Source organism: Pristis pectinata, chromosome 6 (genome assembly GCF_009764475.1).
Source record: "Pristis pectinata isolate sPriPec2 chromosome 6, sPriPec2.1.pri, whole genome shotgun sequence".
In the NCBI taxonomy this organism is placed as follows: Eukaryota; Metazoa; Chordata; class Chondrichthyes; order Rhinopristiformes; family Pristidae; genus Pristis; species Pristis pectinata.
In genome coordinates this window covers 59,460,853-59,481,879 of record NC_067410.1, presented here as the reverse complement: position 1 = coordinate 59,481,879, position 21,027 = coordinate 59,460,853, and the positions used below count along the sequence as shown (strand labels likewise).

The 21,027-nt window shown below is 44.3% G+C and overlaps 1 protein-coding gene across 5 annotated transcripts in view; it reads right to left on the bottom strand.

The window, feature by feature from the left end:
- LOC127571475 (cilium assembly protein DZIP1L-like) overlaps positions 1–21,027 on the bottom strand; it is a 183,021-nt gene that overhangs the window by 48,771 nt on the left and 113,223 nt on the right. For all 5 annotated transcript variants that reach the window (XM_052017870.1, XM_052017872.1, XM_052017871.1 and 2 more), the window contains exons 12-16: positions 15,127–15,313; positions 11,988–12,168; positions 11,028–11,239; positions 8,644–8,792; positions 4,677–4,848 (exon numbers count right to left, since the gene is read on the bottom strand). In XM_052017870.1, the coding sequence (XP_051873830.1) occupies positions 4,677–4,848; positions 8,644–8,792; positions 11,028–11,239; positions 11,988–12,168; positions 15,127–15,313 (901 nt within the window). The remainder of the gene's footprint in view (positions 1–4,676; positions 4,849–8,643; positions 8,793–11,027; positions 11,240–11,987; positions 12,169–15,126; positions 15,314–21,027) is intronic.

Below are 21,027 nucleotides of genomic sequence, written 5' to 3'. Positions count from 1 at the left end.
CGCAAGAAGAGCATCACAACCTTAGAAGTTAAAAATGTTTTGTTCTCTTGATGACAGAATTTTAAGAGGACCTGAACTGTAGATATTGCTTAACACCAGAACTCATCAGCGTTTCTTAGTGCTTTAACTTCTCCAAATTAATGTATTGTTAGAATTTTCTAATCTCATCCCTGGGACTCAGTTGGGCGCTGTGTTTTTTTTTGGTAAACTATGATAATTAATACATGTTTTTTTTCCACAATTCATAAATATTTTGCAAGTGCAACAGGAATATTAGTGGCACCTCAGTGGTTAAGATACCAACCAGATCAATAATCCAGGGATCTGAGCTAACAATTGGGAAAACTGTATTCAAATCCCACCCTGGCAGCTGTGGAATTTAAATTCAGTTTTTAACCTGGAATTTAAAAAAAAACACAGTAATGATTATCACCAAACTACTGAATTGTTGTAAAAACCTGCCTGGTTCGCTAATGTTCTTCAGGGAAGGAGATCTGCCTTCCTCACCCAGTGTGGCTGATATGTAACTCCAGATCTACGGTGATGTGGATGATTTTGAAATGACCAAAACAAGTCACTCTGTTCAGGGGCAACTAGAGTTAGGCAATAATTGCTAGTCTAGCCGGCAGTTCCCAGACCTCCAAAAATGAATTAAAAATTTAGTATCAGTAGTGGTGTTTCAAAACTGAGGGGCATAGATAATAAGAAACTTTTCCCCATAGCAGAAGTAACCAAAACTAAAGGGCATAGTTTTGAGGGAAGGGGTAAGAAGTTTAAAGGGGATTTGATTTTAAAAAAATTTTTACACCCAGAGGGTGACTGGAATCTGGAACGCACTGCCTGAGTGGGTGATGGAGGGAAAGACTCTCACAGCATTGAGGATGTATCTAAACATGCACTTGAATCACCAGGGCATAAAGGGCTGCAGACCAAGTACTGGTAAATGGAATCAGTGTAGATGGGTACCTAATAGTCATCGCAGACATGGGCCAAGGGGCCTGTTTCTGTGCTGTATAACTCTATGACTCTAAACTGTTGTAAAATACATGCTTTATTTTTATTCTTTGTATCTGTAGAACACATTTGCTGATTTTATTTTTGATCGTAATCTTTTCCAGGCCTGACAGAATTCAGTTTAATGACCAAAAAATAAAAGTTTATACTGTTAGCTTCTCTTATTAAATGTGTCTCAGCACTGATTTCAGAATCTTCAGGAATCACTGTGTATGAAATAGATCAAATTAGAAGCATCTTGAGCTCTAAACTATCAAGTTCTTCAAAGTAAAGCAGCAACTGCTTAAATCGATGCTACATTGGATCCTTACAGACAAAATTAGAGGAAACTTTGCACCGGTTTGCAGTGGCTTTCAGTCAGGGAGAGGAGATGGCACACTCTTGCACAGTAGACCCAGAACCTGGTCAAAGCAGAATTATATAGAAATGGAACAGCAAGGCAGCAGCTTCAACTGTGTACAGGCCACACCTGTCCAAACACAGCTCCCTCAGAAAACACCAGGCAATCTCAATGGAGCTTTAAGGCTTATCAGTGAGACCATGGCTACAGCTAGGTGGTTCTAGTCTCTAAGCAGATAGTGAGATTAGATAAGAGTTTTGCACCTTTGTTCCTGCTGTTAAGGGTAAATAAGCCACGAAGGGCGTTAAATGAACTAATGTGAGCTTTCTTAATACATCACAATTAATCACTCTACTAACTCAGGTATGGAGCTCCTAGAGAGGCTGATTCAAGCACCTACCTGTGCAACTCTTGGAGCAAGCTGCGGTGTGGGGCTCAAGTAAATCAGATTGCATCTAGGGTGAGGGTTAGCATTAATTGGATAAAAGGAAGCACCTTTGATTGGTCCTGCACCGTGAGAAATAGTGTGCAACAACAATTATTCCTGATGCTGGTCTACGGAATACATTCGCGATTAGCAGCTGTTGCTAAGGAAGTATCGTGACTCCGTGACTGCTCATTATTCAGGCCTCTCCAAGTATGGGTGCATGACTAAGTGATTCCTGTTTCCGTCAGCTTCAGTAAGAGAATTGTGCAAACATTACGTGAGATCACACTGCTTGAAAGTGGGCTTTAGTGAAAAAGCAGCGAGTGACTTGGTGTCTCAGTTGATAAACCCTCTGGCACATGTGGTACTGTGGCATGCTGGAGGAGGCATGGTGAAGGGTGGTTTCAAGTTTAATGTCCAGACTTCAATCAGTATCACCTCAGTTGGAGCAATATCACAGAATGGTCACTTCTCCAAGTCTGGCAAGAATTGGGGAATGATATGAAGGAAAATTGGCCAAGGTTCCTTAATTAAAAGGCCCTGCACATGAACAGGAGGTGAGGACAAGACCTCCCAGATACAATGTTATCCATCTGCCATCAAATGACCATTAATGCTGATCTCCTGGGTCTGTAGATCAAGAAGGAAGCACTGCCCATTTGTCCATTTATGATAATATGAGTTGAGAGCCAGGATTCCCATCTCAACACCAGCCCTGGTCTTATCCAAGCTACGGAGATAATGACTCCAGTGGCACAGCTCCAGAAACCCAGGTTCAATCCTGACTTCGGATGCTGTCTGAATGGAATTTGTACATTCTCCCTGTGATCACGTGGGTTCCCCGTTTCCTCCCACATCCCGAAGACACGCGAGTTAGTAGGTCAATTAGCTGCCATAAATTGCCCCTAGTGTGTTGGCGCGTGGTAGATTCTAGGGGAAGTTGATGAGAACATGGGGAGAATAAAGAACGGGATTAATGTAGGATTAGTGTAAATAGGTGGTTGATGGTCAGCATGGACTAAGTGGGCTGAAGGGCCTGTTTTCATGCTGTATCTCTCTATGACCCAGGTGAAAGGGAAGGGTTGATAACAATTGGGAAAGCTGAGGTAGGGAAGGTATTTGGATGGGGTCAATGATAAGGTGGGACTGTGCAAGGTAATTGTCCATTTGAGGGTCCAGCCAATTGATAACACTGTAAAGAACCTGAAAGGTTGGAACAAAATTGCCTTTTCTCATGGAGACAGGAGTGTGGAACAGGCAATGACAGAGAGCAAAGGGTAGTGAACTAATGGCCCATTGAATGCTGGACTTAATTTTCCTTTCAGCGGTTAGACTGTCCACATCATCAGCCAAGATTAAAATGCACCCCCAAAATCTGTCGCAGGACTTCACACTCTACAGAACAAATCATGAACCTTATTGTCATTTTGACTGACAAAGGAAAGTTCTCAGCACAACTCCAACCAGGAGTTTACTGACATGCAATGGGACAGTTGGAAACAAACAGGAAGAATGGTAGTTCCACCATCAAAAGTGGCAAAGGTACAAGAGAGGTATAAAAGCCTCAGAAGAACTCTCCCCATTCTCCTGCCACTGTTTCCCCGAAACTGTTGCTCCAAAGTTTAAAGCAATAGGGCGGTCTGTTAGTAATAACCGTACTGCCAGTGCCTGTGAGATATAAATGCACCACTTCCTTTCAAGGCACCTGAAGTAGCAATAAATTAAGCTGAATCATTTTTATTTCACACAACAGAGTCACAGTTTTAGAATAATTATACGGGTAAATGCACTCATCCCAGTGGAGAGGCAAGCTTGAAGAAAAAATTGCGGGCAGGTGGACCCTAACAATAAGGCCACTATATTGTCTGTGCTCCCTATGGGAACATCTTCACACTGGGATCAGTGCACTTGCCCTATACAAAAGCTTTATATATAATGTAATACAATCAACTATAAACATTCCTCTCCCCAACAGACTGGTCCCAGAAGATTCTGTTTGTAATCTGTAACGTCCCATAAATCACCCATTAATATGTAGGTCAGGTGTCAGTAGTGAATGGGATATTACATTGCTTTAAAATGATGGTACGAATCTTCATCCCATGTTTGCAGTTATATTGTCCTATACTATAGTTTATCATATTGTGCTGAAGTTCAACAGTCTAACCTTCTGATTACTGTCTGCACAGAACATTGTCCCAATAAAGGGTATACTGCAAACATCCTGTGTGGAAAACAGTGAAAGAAACAGCATTCCAGATCACAGAGAATTTCACTGCTCGCCCCTCATATTGAGGGGGAAACTGTTGGGGAAGGGCCAGTATCAAAAGAAGGAAGAAAGTCCCTACTGACAGTGACTAACCTTCCACCCCAAAGAGGGGTGTATGTCAGGAGGGAGCACAGATGCATGTGATGCCTTGCACTGTTAAACAGCCCATTGCTTGAGTCAAATTCACAAGGGTATTGGTAATTGTGAAACTGGGCTACAGATGGGTGGAGGTCACCTTATTTAGCATCGTGCAGAAAGTGGGGGAAGAGGTTATCGAGGCAAAGTGTCTCAGTTGAACAGCTGACAGGAAGAGGATGTTTTCTGACATGTATGGCAATATTACATCACATAACACCATCTCTTAAGGAAATTGCTCCCTGACTATCAAAAAGACCATATAAAAAATAAATATCACGATTTTCTTTTAAAACACGCACATATACAACAAATCTTTTAACACTGCCTATATCCAACAAATGCCTTAATCAATGGCAAATTACAACTATGTAAAATCAACATCGCTTTGTTATTAAAAGCATGCAAAAAAACTTGCCAAAAAAAACCCAAAGTCCTTTTTTTGTTGGTTGAGTGTTAAGTTCAGCATGCAGGTCGTTCTCGTTACCAACCTGCCCCTCTGCTGGCCAACGAGCTCCAGACACTGGTTCCCTGAGAGAAAGATGGTTCGGTACTTTGCCTCGGCACAGGCACAGGCTTCGAAGTCCTTACTTTGGGGGCAAACTCTTCCGACACATCCTCAATGGATGAGATGTCGAGCTCACTCTCCTCATCGTCCGACAACTGCCAAGAGAAAGCAGGGATGGTTGATGTGGGTAACACCATCAGTGAGGTAACGAGGTGGAGGAGGAGAACAGAGGACACCATTGCTGAGATTATTGGGGAGTATTTCACCAGAAGATATCACAACTGACTGCATAATTGGCACAGTCTGGCATCTGAGTTGAGGGTTTGGCAGAGAAGGGTTAAATGCTTTAATACGTAGAAGTATTACAATGCAACAAAGCCATGCCCATTACTATTCCCATGCTTAATAATTCCTAGTCCATTACTTGTTAGATGTTTTAGACTTTAGGTATTTTCTGCATCATATCCTGCAGCATAAAATAATTTAACTTCAGTTAAGACTGGACCTATAAAGATATCCATATACCTTTACAATGCTACTGCTCATCATCCTCTACACCTCCCCAGCTGGCAAACACAAGCATACTTTGGTGAGCATCTGCTAACTTAAGGAGCAAGGGGGCACATCCACACTTACTCAGAGATGCAAAGATGTTCACCGTGACTGCATCAATGACTGCTGGATGGACTACCACCTAATCCACTCTATTATCTCCATCAACCTGGCCCCAGTAAATCCACATTGACAGAAGCATTGTCACAAGTAGATCAATGTCAAAGTTCTCAGGGACTCCTCAGAGGCAGATCTTCTCAGGCAGCGCCTCACAGACAGCCTGTCAACTCCCAGACTACAGGAGCCACTGACATCCACGATTAATGGGCTGTCCTGAAGTCCTCCACAATTGGCACGATGAAGAACCAGGACTGGTTTGATGAGAATGACCAAGCGATGAATGTGCTGATCAACCACAAATGGAAGCCATTCCTGGACTGGTACCTGAAGGTAAGGGTCCGGCAGAAAACCCATGAGCTAAGGATGGATGAAGACAGTTTAGGGGGCTCAGAACTCAATGACAGTTTAAGTTCAGGTTTATTGTCATAGGCATACCTACATGGTATAAATGCCATGAAAATTAGCTTTTTGCAGCAGCAGCACAGTACATTACAAATATGACAAACATAAGTTACATAAACTAAAATTAACATAAATTATACACAACCTACAACAAAGTCAAAGTTGAGCTTATTATCAAGTAGCACGTTCTGTCTCAATGAAAAAGCTATCCAGGGGAAGGAAGTGATCTTATAAGAAAATCATTGTGTTAGGCAAGTAGTAGCGTCTTTTGGAACTATTTGCAGGATTCCTTCCCCACCCCCACCATTTCAAGCAACACTTGCTAAATGAATATATGTATTGTTTGTAATGTGTGATTCTTGATCACAGATTGAAATACATGCTGTGATTTTATTCAGTTTTTGTTTCTATCATAGATAAAGAGGAACACGGGAGATCATCAACCTTATCTCAACTAGTCCACATTAACTGGACTTGTGCTAACCTCCTAACAGTGTCATTTTGACCCCAGCTGAGGTGATCCACATTAACTATACTGCTACATGAATTAACCTTTATGCCAGTAGAGTTTAAGTGTCTTTAATTCTGCTGCAGTTTCACTGACTTAAGATCTTCATTTTCTGCAAGGTTACAGAGGTCCTGAAGGATTCACCAGATTTGGAAGGAAAGGGTCAACAGGTCATCATTGATAACAAGGTTGCATGTTATGCTGTATGTGTTCCCCAAGTTCATTTTGTCAAAGTCAAGTTTATTGTCATGTACACAAGTACATGTATGCACAGGTACAGTGAAAAACCTACCTACAGCAGCATCACAGGCACATAACATCATATAAGCAGCAGTCACAAGAAAAATTAAATTATACAAGATTTTTTTTACAAGAAAAAACACAATTAAAACAAAAAAAAACAAAATCCATTTTAGTGCAAAATAAACATAACGACACCAGTGCAGATTGAGAGAGAGAGAAAAAGAAATCTAGTCTGAGGTAGTGTTAGTGTTTTTCAGGTCGGTTCAAGAACCTGAAGCAGTGGGGAAGAAGCTGTTGTTGAACCTTGAGGTGTGGGTCTTCAAGCTTCTGTACCTCCTGCCTGATGGCAGCATCAAGAAGAGGGCATGGCCCAGATGGTGGGTGTCCCTGATGATAGATGTTGCCTTCCTGAGACATCGCCTCATGTACATGCCCTCGATGATGTGGCCTGCATTCCTGTGTATTAGAATTTCCATACCAGACCGTGATGCAACCAGTCAGAATGTTTTCGACGGCACATGACATGCATGAGCTCTTCAGCACTGTGAAGATCATCTATGGGCTAAACACCCAAGGCCCAACCCCAAAGAGAGCCAAGAGCAGAAAGGCAGTCAAAGGCTGCTGGAAGGAACACTTCAAGGACCTTCTCAACTTGTATGTCAGGAGTGGCAGTAAGGCTGGCCGGAATAGGTTGCTGTGGGATGAAATCAAGGGAACACCTCCTTGACTTGAGCACTCTTGACTTCATCCCACAGCAATCTATACCAGCCAGCCTGGTTGCCAGTCCTGACATACAAGAGATTGGGGAGTCAATATCCAATTCAAAAATAAGCAGGACCTCAAGAGCAGGTAACCCTGCTGAAATCCTAAAACTCAGCAGTGAGGAGATCCAATCACAAATCCACAGCCTCAGTGCTCACAATGGGAAGAAGAGGATCTCACAGGTGCCATTACCATGATGATCAAGGAAGAGATGTTCTAGGTAAAGAGCAGACTTTAGAAGTAGTAGGCAAATGGAGAAGGCTGTTAATAGTGCTATCTGTTTTAGCTTTATTACGAGTGTCACAACAATAAAAAGTAACAGAAGTTTGCCAAACCTTTATAAAACATTGCTTATGCCTCAGCTAGTGTGCAGTTCTGGGCTCTATTGATTAGAGGGTTTGCCAAGTCCTTAGACAGGGAGCAGAATGGATTCCCTGGAAAACTCCCAAGGATGAGTGGCTTCAGTTATTTGCAGAAAATAGAAAAGTTGAAAAGGATAGAAGGATAGAGGTATTCAAGACCATTTACAGCTTTGATTAAGAAAATAAAGAAATAGTGCTTTCAGTCACAAATAGGCCAGTGAGCAGAGGAAACAAATTTGAGGTGATTAATTTAAAGAACCAGAGGATTTTCTTTACAAACCACAGTGAATTGAGGTGATCCGAAATACAATTCCTGAAGGACTGTTCGAAGCAAATTGAATAGTAACTTTCAGAAGTCAATGAAATAAATACACATAAAGGGGACAGAGGTGTGAGTGGTCAGATGGTGAGAGCAGAAAGGACTTGACGCAATCAATCCGAGGATGATGGCTTACATCGAAGAATCACCAGTCTCCACTCTCAGCTTTCCTGGTGACTAATGATTTGAAGAAAAGGCAAGTGCCATCAGATCACCCTGCCTGCAAAGCAACTCAGCTGACCTTATACTGTCCTGCTGGGCATGTCCCACAGGGCTGTTGGAAGCAAATTCAACAGTAACACTATTACTAACATTTAACAGGCAAAGAAGGATAATCTGTCTCTAACTGCACACTACGCCATTTGGTCACACCCTATCAGAGATATTCCCTTAGCTCTATCCCTCCTCCCTCCACCTTCTCTACAACTAAAACTAGCTTCTTTTTCCCCATTCTGACATAGGGTCTCAGACCTGGAAGGTTAACTCATTTCGCCTTCAACAGATGTTGTCTGAATGCTTCCTTGTGTTGGATCGGATCAGGCACAAAGCTCTGGGCTGGAGAGTTCTGCACCAAAGGTCCCCAATGTCACAGTGGCCTGACTAAGTACTCATGGGCTGCAGTGTGTGCCAGGAGTGTAAATCTCCAGCAGAGTGCCAGTTGATGTGTCTCAGGCCTCTTTACCTGCAATTTCTTCACCACGGTGCTGTTCTTTGGTGAGGTTCGAAGGGCAGCTTGAGGTGCAGGAAGGAGTTTAACACCCCCCGTGGGTTTCTTCGCTGAAGAACTCAGCTGTTTCTCTAAAGTCCTAGCCATGCTTTGAACCATAGTCCCTAGAAAACAGGAGAGAGAAAATAACATTTGAGACACCAAACACATTTCCAGCAATGGCTTGGTTATATACATGAATGGCTTCAATTTACATGAATTAATGGGATCACCACTGGCACCATCATGATCTTCGCCTCTAAGTGATGAAAGGTTGGAAGTGTTGGTGTTCAGAGGCATCTGGGTGTCCTTGTCCAAATTAAAATGCAGCTTTGGCTAATAATTAGGAAGACAAACATTAAGTTGGTCTTTATTGCAGGCGGTTGTGGGTACAAGAGCAGAGATACTTTGCTCCAATTACAGAGGGCCCAGAGGCACAGGTCTGATGTCCCTACCTAAGGAAGGATATACTTATCATGAAGGGAATGCAGCGAGGGTTCACTGGAATGATTCCTGAGGTGACAGGTTTGTCCTATGAAGAGAGATTAAGTAGACTGGGCCTATACTCTCTTTAGTATAGAAGACTTAGAGGGGCTCTCATTGAGATACATAAAATTCTTGTAAGGATTGACAGGATAGATTCAGGAATTATATAGGATATAGGAAGGACATAATTAAGCTAGAGAGGGTGCAGAAAAGATTCACAATGATGTTGCCGGGATTGAAGGATTTGAATTATCAGGACAAATTGGATAGGCATGACCTGTTTTCCATGAAGCAAAGGACACTGAGAGGTGACATGATAGTGCTATATAAAATTATGCGAGGTATAGATAGGGCAGATGGCCGGTGTGTGTTTCCCATGGTAAGGGTGTCTAAAACTAGAGGTCAAAGGCTTAAAGTGAGAGGGAGGAGGTTTAAAAATGGGATCCAGGGTGTTAAATGTTTCCCCTGGCTGGGATGTCTGGAACCAGGGGTCAGTTTCAAGATCATCTCAGCACAGAGATGAGAAGAAATTTTTTTCACCCAATAGTTAGTGAATCTGTGGAATTGTCTACCTAACAGGGCTGAGGAGGCTCTGTGTATATTCACAACTGTTTTTGTATATTAGGAGAGTCAAGGGATGTGGGGAGAGTTCAGCAAAATGGCATTGCAGTAATTATCAGCCATGATTTTATTGAAAGGCGCAGCAGATACAAGGGGTCAAATAGCTAGTCCCACTTCCATTTCTTATGCTCTTCTGCTCACCGTCACTGGCAAGATCACAGCCATCATTAGTAAAAACACCCACAGACAAAATCACTGCCTTCACAAGCAAAATTCACTGCCACCCAGGGACAAAGTCACCATCAGCAACATTGCCATCACCATCATTGTATTCTAATTATCATCAAAATCACCCTCATCACCATCAAAACCAAATTCACTAATGAATCATTTGAAGATGCCCTTTTGAGGATTCATTAAATCTCTAATGTGTTCAAAGCCAGCACCCATTCCAGTCTTTAGTTGTCTTGATAATGACAGTGCTGATAAAAGGGGCTTGCTTGTCTGCTCCAGAGGTAATGAGAGTGTTGTGAGAAGTGAGATACCTCTAGGTCGGACTGTGTAAGGAGCCCAACATTCCAGCCCTGAAGTACACCAGTGAACCAAATAGGTGTTTGCTGCATTTTGAGCACTTCTACTTTTGGAGCCATGGAGAGATACAACATGGAAACAGGTCCTTTGGCCCACCAAATCTATATCAGTCTTCAACCTCCCATTTACACCAATCCTATTTTTATTCTCCCCACATTCTCATCAACTTCCCCCCAGATTCTACCACTCACCCACACACAAGTGGCAATTTACAGTGGCCAATTAACTTACCAACCTACACATCTTTGGGATGTGGGAGGAGACCGGAGCACCCAGGGGAAACCCACACAGTCACAGAGAGAATGTGCAAATTACACACAGACAGCACCAGAGGTGGGCACTGAACCCAGCTATGGTGCTGCCCTTTTACAGACACTAGTTTTCCATCACCAGACCTTTTTTTTATATCTTGCATTCAAACCCTCAGAGTGCCACAGTGGGAACTTATCTCACAGTCTGTAGATTATTAGTCCCGTCTTTTGGATCACTAGGCGAGTAACATACCCATTCCAGTAATGCACCAGTCTCTACAGTTTAGTGAGTCATAAGTAAGTGATGTCCTACATCAAATATTCACTGGGGAACAGCCACTGGCCTCCCACAGGTTAGGCTACATTTATTACATGTCCATCAAGATTCAGCAAGTTAATGCATCTATGCACAAGGGTGGGGTTTTCAAAGCAAACATCAAGAGTCACGCGGCACCAGAACACCGCCAATACCTGGCGGGCTGCGGACCGTGGAGGCTGCAGGTGGACTCAGCACCCCTGTTGAGATGTCCGTGTCTGACCAGTCATCATCGTCGCTCATGGTGGCCTGGCTCTGCTTCTGCTTGGACTGGATGATGCTGACCTTCGGTGCGTCCTTGACGCCCACGCTGGTGACATAGGCACTGTCCACGATGGAGTCGTCGTCAGAAGAGAACGGAGGTGTGCTGTGGGGAGGAGAGAAAAGGGAAGAATGTTCAGCTGCAAAATACGGTGTAGCGACCACCTACTGTTCTGGGACCACACTTGGGAATGTGGCATCAATAAATTGGGATACATCTGATTCATCCACGCAGGAAACCTTGGGCTCCAATCATGCCAGATGGAGGTCATACCTTCCCCCACAGACATGGAACAATAGCCAAGGGCATTAACATTCTTAGGGCACTATAGGATAGATACAGAGACAATGTTTCCTCTGGCTGTGACAATTAGTGGGGGTCACAGTCTCAAGATAAGCAGTCAGCCATTCTAGACTGAGAGGAAATTTCAGTGAATCTTTGAAATTCTTCACTCAGTTGCTGAAGATATTCAAGATGGAGATCCTTAGAATTTTGGTACATTAAGGGAAAATGGGATACAAGAAAGTGGTGTTGTGGTAAAAGATCGTCTTGGATGACTGAATGGGCTACTCGCACTTCTACATCTCCTGTGAATGCTAGACAGATGGAAACCACCAGTGGACAGGGTGGTAACTGTTAGAGAACTGCATTTAAGTATCAGGTCAGAGTACGTGCTCAAACCTCTGAGTAGAATGTAAATCACACCTTGGGTTCAAGGGAACGAGTGCTCCCACATGAGTCACAGCTGACGCTGCACCAAAATACCTGCTCTGGACTGTGTTGAGAAGCTGGGAAGAATGATCCCCAAATGCCCTAACAAAGCTGTGGTGGAAGTTGAGCTGGAGAGTCATACCTGGCACTGAGTGCAGCTGAATGGGAAGGACTGGCAGCTCTGTGCTGTGCAGCAGGTTTGGATACTTCGGTCTGGTGGAACTTTGAGTCAATCACTCGAGATGGTTTTGATAGGACAGCCCGAGGGCGCTTGCTGTTAGCTGCTGCTTTCGGTGATGAGCTGGTGCGCCTCCGTGCTGTAACTAAAGGAACAGAGTGCATTATAGATAGGACCAGCAGGAGTCTGTTTCATCATCTCAGTAGATCATAGCTGATCCACAACATTCAACCCATTTTCTGTACCCAGCACTCTCAGAAACGTCGTGATATCATGTGCCTTTGCTCTGTACCGCTCGAAATCCTTAGCTAACAAAAATCCATAGATGTCAGTTTTGAGAGCTTAAAATGGCTCCCAGTATCCGCAACTCTGGAGGAGAGAATTCCTTTCGTGAGAAGGCCAGTTTCCTGCCACCACCCCATGAAATGGCAAGTTCCAGTTTCAGGACTTTACCCTAGACTCCTCCATCAGAGGAGATGATCTTTCTCTTTTATCCTTTTAAATATCTTCATCAGATCACTCTTTAATCTTTCAAGCTATGCTGTACATAGCAAAGTTGGTAACTTGTGGGAGAATTATGGATGTCATCTCAAGAACAAAACTGCATGTATTTTATTTTTCAGGATGTGGGATCGCTAGCAAGCATTTATTGCCCATCCCTTTTGCCCTGAGAAGATAGGGGTGAGCTGCCTTCTTGAACCACTGCAGTCCTTCTGGTGAAAGTACTTCCATGGTGCTGCTGAGAAAATTCTCAGAATTTTGACCAGGCGACAATGAAGGAACGGTGATATATTTCCAAATCAGGATAATATGCCTCTTGGAGAGGAACCTGCTGGTGCTGGTTTCCCATGTGCCTCCTGCCCTTGTCCTTCTTGAATGGTAGAATCGCAGGTTAGGGAGTACTGTCGGAGTAGCCCCGGCAAATGCATTTTGTAGATGATGCACACTGCAGAACTGTGTTGGTGATGGAGGGAATGAATTAGGGTGGTGGATGAGGAGCCAATCAAGTGGGTTGCTTTGTCCTGATGGTGTTCTGCTTCTTGAGGATTGTTGGAACTGAACTCACCCAGGTAAGAGAAGAATTACACCCCTGACCTGTGTCTTGTAGAAGGTATAAAGGTCTTAAGGTGTCAAGAGATGAGTCGCTTGCCACAAAATACCTAGCCTCTGACCTGCTCCTTTAGCCATGGTACTTATGTGACTGGTCCAGTTGAGCTTCTGATCAATGACGACCTCCGGGATGTTGATGGTGGTGAACCTCGGCAATGGTAATCCCATTAAGTGCCAAGGAAAAGTGGTTAGACTGGAGATGGTCACTGCCTGACACATCTGTGACACGGATGTTACTTATCACTTATCATTTAATGTTTTCTTGGTCTTGCTGCATAAGGGCAGAGGCTGCTTCATTTGCTGAGGGTTGTGAATGGAAATGAACATTGTGCAATCATCAGCAAACATCCCCACTTCTGATCCTATGATGGAACAAAGGTCAATGATGAAACAACTGAAGATGCTTGGGCCCAGGACATGAAGAAGCTCTTGCAGTGATTCCTTGGGCTGGGATGACTTACCTCTAACAAGCACAACCATTCTCCTATGTCCAAGTTATTTCTCTGGCCAGTGGGTGTTTTCCTTTGATGCCCATTGACTTCAGTTTTACCAGGGACTCCTTAATTGCACACTTGGTCAAATGCTGCCTTGATGTTGCGGGCAGTCATTCTCACCTCACTTCTGGGATCCAGGTTTGGACCTAGGCTGTGATGAGGTCCGGTGCTGAGTGTTCCTGACCTGGGCATCGATGAACAGGTTCCTGGTGAACAAGTGCCACTTGATGGAATAGTCAACAACACCTTCCATCCCTTTGCTGATGATTGAGAGCAGACAGTTTGGGCAGTAATTAGCTGGGCTGGATGTATCCATGTTGTGAACAGGTCCTGTCTCGGCAATATTCCACAATGTCGGTAGATGCCAGTGTTGTAACTGCACTGGAACAGCTTGACTAGAGGTACAGCTCGTTCTGGAATGCAGGTATTCAGTTCTACAGCTGGGATGTTGTCTGGTCCCAGAAGCTCTGCTGTATCCACTGCTCCCACCCAGTTCTTGATATCAAGTAGAGAGAATCAAATTGGCTGAAGACTGGTTTCTGTCATGGTGGGGAAACCAAAATAGATCACCCACATTGCTGACTGTGGTTGCAAATGCTTCAAACCTTGTCTCCAGCACCCCAAAGCTGAACCCCAACACCACTGAGATGAGGTGGTTCTTGGAGCTTAACAGTCATCCACCATTCACAACAGCAGTACCTACAGAACTTTGATCTGATCTCTTGGTTGTGTGAGTGGTTGATCACCAGCATGTACATGCAGAAGAATCACAATCCTTCCCACCAACAATCTGTGACCAGGTTTCTGTCTGAATTCTTTTGACGGGGGGGGGGAGACTTCACTCCGTTTTGAGATTGCGAGTTGTAATCCGCACAGCCAATTCAACAATTGGAGTAAGGTACTGTAGAGATTTAGTCACTGAAATAGCAACCAGAGTTATGGTCCAGAGACACAAGTTCGAATCCCACCATGGCAGCTGGGGAGTTTAAAATCAAGTAATTAAATAAATCTGGAACTTAAAGAAAAAGGTCAGTTTCTGTAAAAATAGCCTTGAAATCACGTGTTAACGAAACTCATCTGGTTCACTAATGTACTTCAGGGAAGGAAATCTGCCGTCCTTACCCAGTCTGGTGTAAATGTGACTTCAGACCCATAAATTTGGTTGGCTCTTAGCTGAGGGGTTATTAGGGATGGACAATAAATAATGGTCCTTATCCTGTGAATTAATAAATTAAATAAAGGGTTTTTCTGTTCAACATCTCTGGTAGGACCAGAGTTATAAATGAGGAGAATAAGAATGGAAGCAGTTGACCAGAAGAGCACAATCACTCAGATGGTATCAAGGTATGCAATTAGTCACCAGAGAAGAACACAGAACAAAACACAGCTCCACCCAAATACAGATAATAGATAGGATGGGAAATAGTTGTATGGTCAATATGTAAAGAGAAATAGGTCAACTTGTTCAACCCATGCACATTGCTCACACACTCCTTTACCTGATCGAGGGGGAGGGGAGATGTAACCCTCACTGCATTGCTTCTCTTTAACCTTCTCAATGGCAATCTTTGCAAAGCGCTTGCGGAGGCTGGTGAACTCGTGGAAGTGCTTGGCCTTGCTCTCGCGCTGTTTCCCCACCGTCAAGCTCATACTCTTCATGGTTTGGGCTGAGATTCCCTTCGAACCCTGCAACAGAACCCAGAGTGTCCCTGTTAAAAGTGCACGAGGTGAGGAGAGGGAGTAGTTGGAGGAAGATGACCCCCAGTTCCAAGCTCCCATTGCAACACTATGCTCAAAAACATGGCCAACCCTCCTAATTACTCCTTGAGCAACTACAACCATTTAAGGCTCTAACATTGTGCAGAATATATACAGCCCAATCACACACAAAGGACAAACTCATAAACACCTCCTTCTTCAAGGGCAAGACCAGCAGGTCCATGATCTTCGCATACCAGCATTCAACTAGGAGCTAGAGTGGACCACTCAGCCCTACAGTTTGCACCACGATTTGCCAAAGTCATGGTTGACCTGACCATAATCTCCTCCACGTACATCTTTACCAACAGTAAATTTTCACCCCCTTGCTTTAGAAGAATTCATCTACCCCTCCCTTAAAAATATTCAAACTCTGCTTTTTTAGAGGAAGGGAGTTTCAAAGACTTGCCAGCTCAGAGAAAAACTTTCACCTCATCTCTGTCTGAAACATTTGGTCCATTATCTTTAAACAGTTAGTTCTAAATTCTCCCACAGCAGGAAACATCCTCTCCACATTCACCCTGTCAAAACCCCTCGGGATCTTGTATGTTTCAATTAAGTCCCCTCTCACTCCTCTAAATTCCAGCAAAGACAAGCCTTAACTGTTCCAGAAATCAGCTGTATTAACCTTCCCTGAACTGCTTCAATGCATTAACATCCTCCATTAAGCCTAACATCCCTATTCTTGGATTCAATTCCTCTTGCAATGAACTACAACATTCTGTTAGCTTCCCAATTATTTGTTGCACCTGACACTAGCCTTTTGTGAATCATGCACTAGGACCCCCAGATCCCTCTGCTTCTGAGTTCTGCAAAGATAATATGTTTTTTTATTAGCTTTCCTCCCCAAATAGACAGTTTCACATTCTCCTGTATCATATCCCATTTGCCAGATCTTTATCCAATCTCAACCCTTACGTATCTGTATATTGTACACCTAAGTCATACACCATGCTGATGTTGGCATCTGTCAAGATCTCTTCATTATCAAAATCATGGAAGTACCACTTAACAGAACTGTAAGAGTGCCTTAGCCAAACAGATGGCACCAGTTCAATAGGTAGTTCGCTGGCACATCAAAATGACTCGGTCTGGGTAACAAATGCCACTTTCCTAGTGATGTGCACTCTCTGAGAGGTTGTGGCAGTGGACAGTGTCTCTTCAGTCAGCTTGGTGACTGTAGGGAGACTTGTCGGCATAAAGCCCTTTAACAACTAAAAGAGTTTTCCCTATTGCTCGAGAGATAAGTTAAACGTGTGAGGCATGGTCCTATTACCAGGCAAGTAACTTGGATTAATAACACATGGAACGCAAGTTAAAATCTGTCCATGGACTGTTTGATAATCTGCGACCATGAAGACACAAGAGGCTGCAGGTGGTGGAATCTGGAGCAACAAACAATCTGCTGGTGGAACTCAGTTGATCGAGTAGCATCTGTGGAGGGAAAAAAATTGTCGACGTTTGCAGGGTTTCAATCCAAAACGTTGAAAATTCCTTTCCCCCATAGATGCTGCTTGACCCACTAAGTTTCTCCAGCAGTTTGTTTGTTGACCTTGAAGCTGTTGGAATCAGTCCCAGCCTGATCTGAGGTCCCTAGAACTCACATCTTCCAGCAGAAGTTACCAGACAGTCATTAGGTGCAGGACCCTGTCTGAACATCTCAACCCCTCACCAGCAAACCAACCAGCGGGACCACACTCAGAGGGACCAAAGTAGTAGTGAAATGCCTGGGCCCAGGAACCTACCAAGGGGGGTGACGCAAACGTAACACAGTGGTGCTAATGCACTTTAAGACAACTGCAGATGCTGAAAAGCTGAAATAAAATGCTGCCTGACCTGCTGAGATCTTCCAGCAGTTTCTGTTTTTATTTTAGCTTGGGTGCAAAACTCTCTGAAAGGATTTTCATCTGGAAAACGGGCAGAAAATGTGGTAAGGAGATCCAATTCTTTTCCTCTGTGTACAGTGAGTAACAGAGAACAGGAGTGTAGCTACATCCAGAGTGAACCTTCGAAAATGTGCAATGCAGAGGGGCCTTTGATCCATCAAATTTGTTGGAAATAAGTTACCTTCCCTAAGTTCACCATCCATCACTGGGTCCACAGCCCCACAGATCACAGCTCTTCAAGTCATATCCATGTGGTGAGGGTGTATGCATCCACAAGCCTTTCAGGCAGCAAGTTCCAGACCCATCTCTCCCTCTGAGTAACTGAAACTTTCATCATGTCCCTAAACCTTACCCCAATTACATTAAAGCTATGTCCCTTGATTCCTGACCCTTCTGCCATGGGAGAGGTCCTTCCTGTTTACCTAGGCCTCTCAACTAAGTCTCCTCACAGCCTCTGTTGCAATATCCCGAGTCTATCTAATTCCCTCTCAAAGCAAGAACTTGGAAATCTCCTCTTGCACTCTCTCAAATCTAATCACATTTTATCTGCATTGTGACCAGAGCTGATTGGATTAGTTCAAATTAGATTAGTTCAGTTTATTGGGTGCAATGAAATTCCTTGCTTGTGTGAAGCAGAGTAAACCGTATATGAGGGAATAATATATACAACAATAAATAGAGCAATGAGCATAAAAATAACAGAATGGTGCAAAGTATATCAGTGCAAACTGAAGTAATGCAAAAGAAATAATGAAGTGACAATAATGGAAGAGGTAGAATTAAGGGTTTGCAAATGTGGCAACATTACTGGGAAAGGGGATGTGAAAGAGGTGATTGGTTCAGGAGTCTGATAGTAGTGGGGAAGAAGCTGTTCTCGAGTCTGGTTGTCCAGGCTTTCAAGCTCCTGTATCTTCTCCTAGAAGGTAGAAGAGAGAAAAGGGAATGGTGAGGGTGGCAGGCATCCTTGATGATACTGTTAGCCTTCCTGATGCTACACACCGTGAAGATGGACTGGTTGGAAGGATGTGATGAGCCCGTGGTGGAGCACTGAGTGAAGTACTCAAGCTGTGGCCTAACTCAAGTTGTAAACAGTTCCAGTATAACCTCCCTGCAGCAAACATCAAGCACACATTTTTATACTAATCCTACTCTAACGTTTTTACTCTCCACATATTCCCATCAACTACCCCATAGATTCTGCCCCTCACTTAAAACCAAAGGACAATTTACAGTGGCTGATTAACCTACCAAACCACATACTGTTAGTATGGAGTTCTGGAGCTGTGATGCAGTAGCTCTACCTGCTGCCCGACTAGTGCATTACCTCATTCTTTTCCACATTAAATTCCAGGTGCCACTGTTCTGCTCAACAGACTGGCCATCACAATCCTCCTGCAGTGCAATGCTTTCCACTTCACTGTCCTCCATTTGGCCAGTGTCTGTATCATCTGTGAACATCTTTATCATAGCTCCTACCTTTAAATCAAAATCAGTAATATTTACCACAAACAGAAAGGGGTCAAGTACGATGTTCTGTAGAACTCCACTGGAAACAACTTCCGAATGCAAAAATATGCATTACATTTTGCTTCCTGTCACTAACCAACTTTTCAATCCAACTTGCTACTCTCTTGCATCCCACGGGTTTTTACGTTTTTGACTAGCTTGCCATGCCCTGTCAAAAGTCTTGCTAAAAATCCACACAGACTAAATCAAATACAATGCTCTCACTGACCCTTCTTGCTGTGTCCTCAAAACATTCAATTTCATCAGACACAACTTTCCCTTGACAAATCAATGGGATTATATAGAGCGCCATCATCACTTAAAGGGACAGTGCATGTGAGATCCTTTGCATTTTCACTTTTTTTCCCTGCAGGTGGCAGCAAAGCCCCAATTGTACACCAAAGTAGCTCTGCTTTTCCCTCCTATATATTGGACTTCCCCTTTCCGTCTTCAGTCCTGAAGAAGGGTCCTGACCCGAAACATTGACCGCCACCTTTTCTCCTCAGATGCTGCCTAGCCTGCTGAGTTCCTCCAGCATCACCGTGTTTTTCATCTAGATTCCAGCATCTGCAGTCCTTTGTTTCTCAAGCAACAGAAAAAGATGGAGCAACACACAAAAAGCTGGAGGAACTCAGCAGGTCAGGCAGTATCAAGGGAGGGAAATGGACAGGTGACATTTCGGGTCGAGACCCTTCATCAAGACTGCAAAGAGGGAGACAGCCAGTATAAAAAGGTGGGGGAAGGGGTGGAGCAAGAGCTGCGGGTGATAGGTGGATCCAGGTGAGGGGGGGTGATAGGCAGGTGGGAGAAGGGGGAGATGGAAATCATGCAAGAAGCTGGGAGGTGATAGGTGGAAGTGACAAAGGGCTGAAGAAGATGGAACCTGATAGCAGAGGATAGTGGACCATGGAATAAAGGGAAGGAGGTGAAGAGGGGAACCGGAGGGAGGAATGTGTGGGTAATGGGCAGATCAAGATGACAGGGAAGGGGAAAGTGATGGCGGCCGGTAGGATATTGGAAAAAGGGACGGAGGGGAATGGTTACTGGAAGTTAGAAAAATCGATGTTTATGCCATCAGGTTGGAGACTACCAAGGCGGAATATAAGGTGTCATTCCTCTAATCTGTGTCCAGCCTCAGCTTGGCAATAGAAGAGGCTGTGGACAGACATGTCAGTGTGGGAATGGGAAGTGGAATTAAAACGGCTGGCCACTGGGAGATCCCAGCTAGTACAGCAGACAGTGCGAAGGTGCGTCACGTCTCACTGATGTAGAGGAGGCTGCACCAGGAGCACTGGATGCAAATGACATTGATGGATTCACATGTGAAAAACTGCCACACCTGGCAGGACTGTTTAGGGCCCTGAATGGCAGTGAGGGAGGTAGTGTAGGGGCAGGTGTAACACTTAGCGGAGTTGCATGGAAAAGTGCCTGGAGGGGGATCGGTGGGGAAGAACGAGTGGACAAGAAAGTCTTAGAGAGAGCAATCCCTGCAAAAAGTGGGGAGGGGAGGGGAGGGTTAGATGTGCCTCATAGTGGGATCCTGTTGGAGATGGCAGAAGTTGCGGAGCATGATATGCTGGATGCGTAGGCTCATACCATGGTAGGTGGGGACTAGGGGAACTCTATCCCTAATCATGTCCGGGGGATGGGGGGAGGGCAGATGTCCAGGAAATAGAAGAGATGTAGGTGAGGGTTGCATCAATAGCAGTGGGGGGGAACCCCATCTTCTGAAGAAGGAGCACATCTCAGATGTCCTGGAGTGGAAAGCCTCATCACAACAACAGATGCGGCGGAGGCGGAAGAACTGAGAGAACGGAATTGCGTCCTTGCAAGCGACAGGGTGGGAAGAGGTATAGTCAAGGTAACTGTGGGAGTCGGTGGATTTGCAGAATATGTTGGTGAATAATCTGTCGTTTATATGGTGAATGGTGTCAGAGATGGACCAAGTGAATTTGAGGGTGGGGTGGAAGTCGGTAGCGAAGTTGATGAAGTTGACGAGCTCCGCATGGGTGCAGGAAGCAGCCCCATTGCAGTCATCAATGTAACAGAGAAAGAGTTGGGGAGCGTTGCCGATGTAGGTTTGGAATACGAGATTGTTCCACGTAGCCAACGAAAAGGCAGGCATAGCTGGGACCCATGCGAGTGCCCACGGCTACACCTTTGGTCTGGAGAAAGTGGGAGGAGCCAAAAGAGAAGTTGTTGAGGAGAAAAGGGAAACAAACAGTAACAGGAGTAGGCCACTCGGCCCCT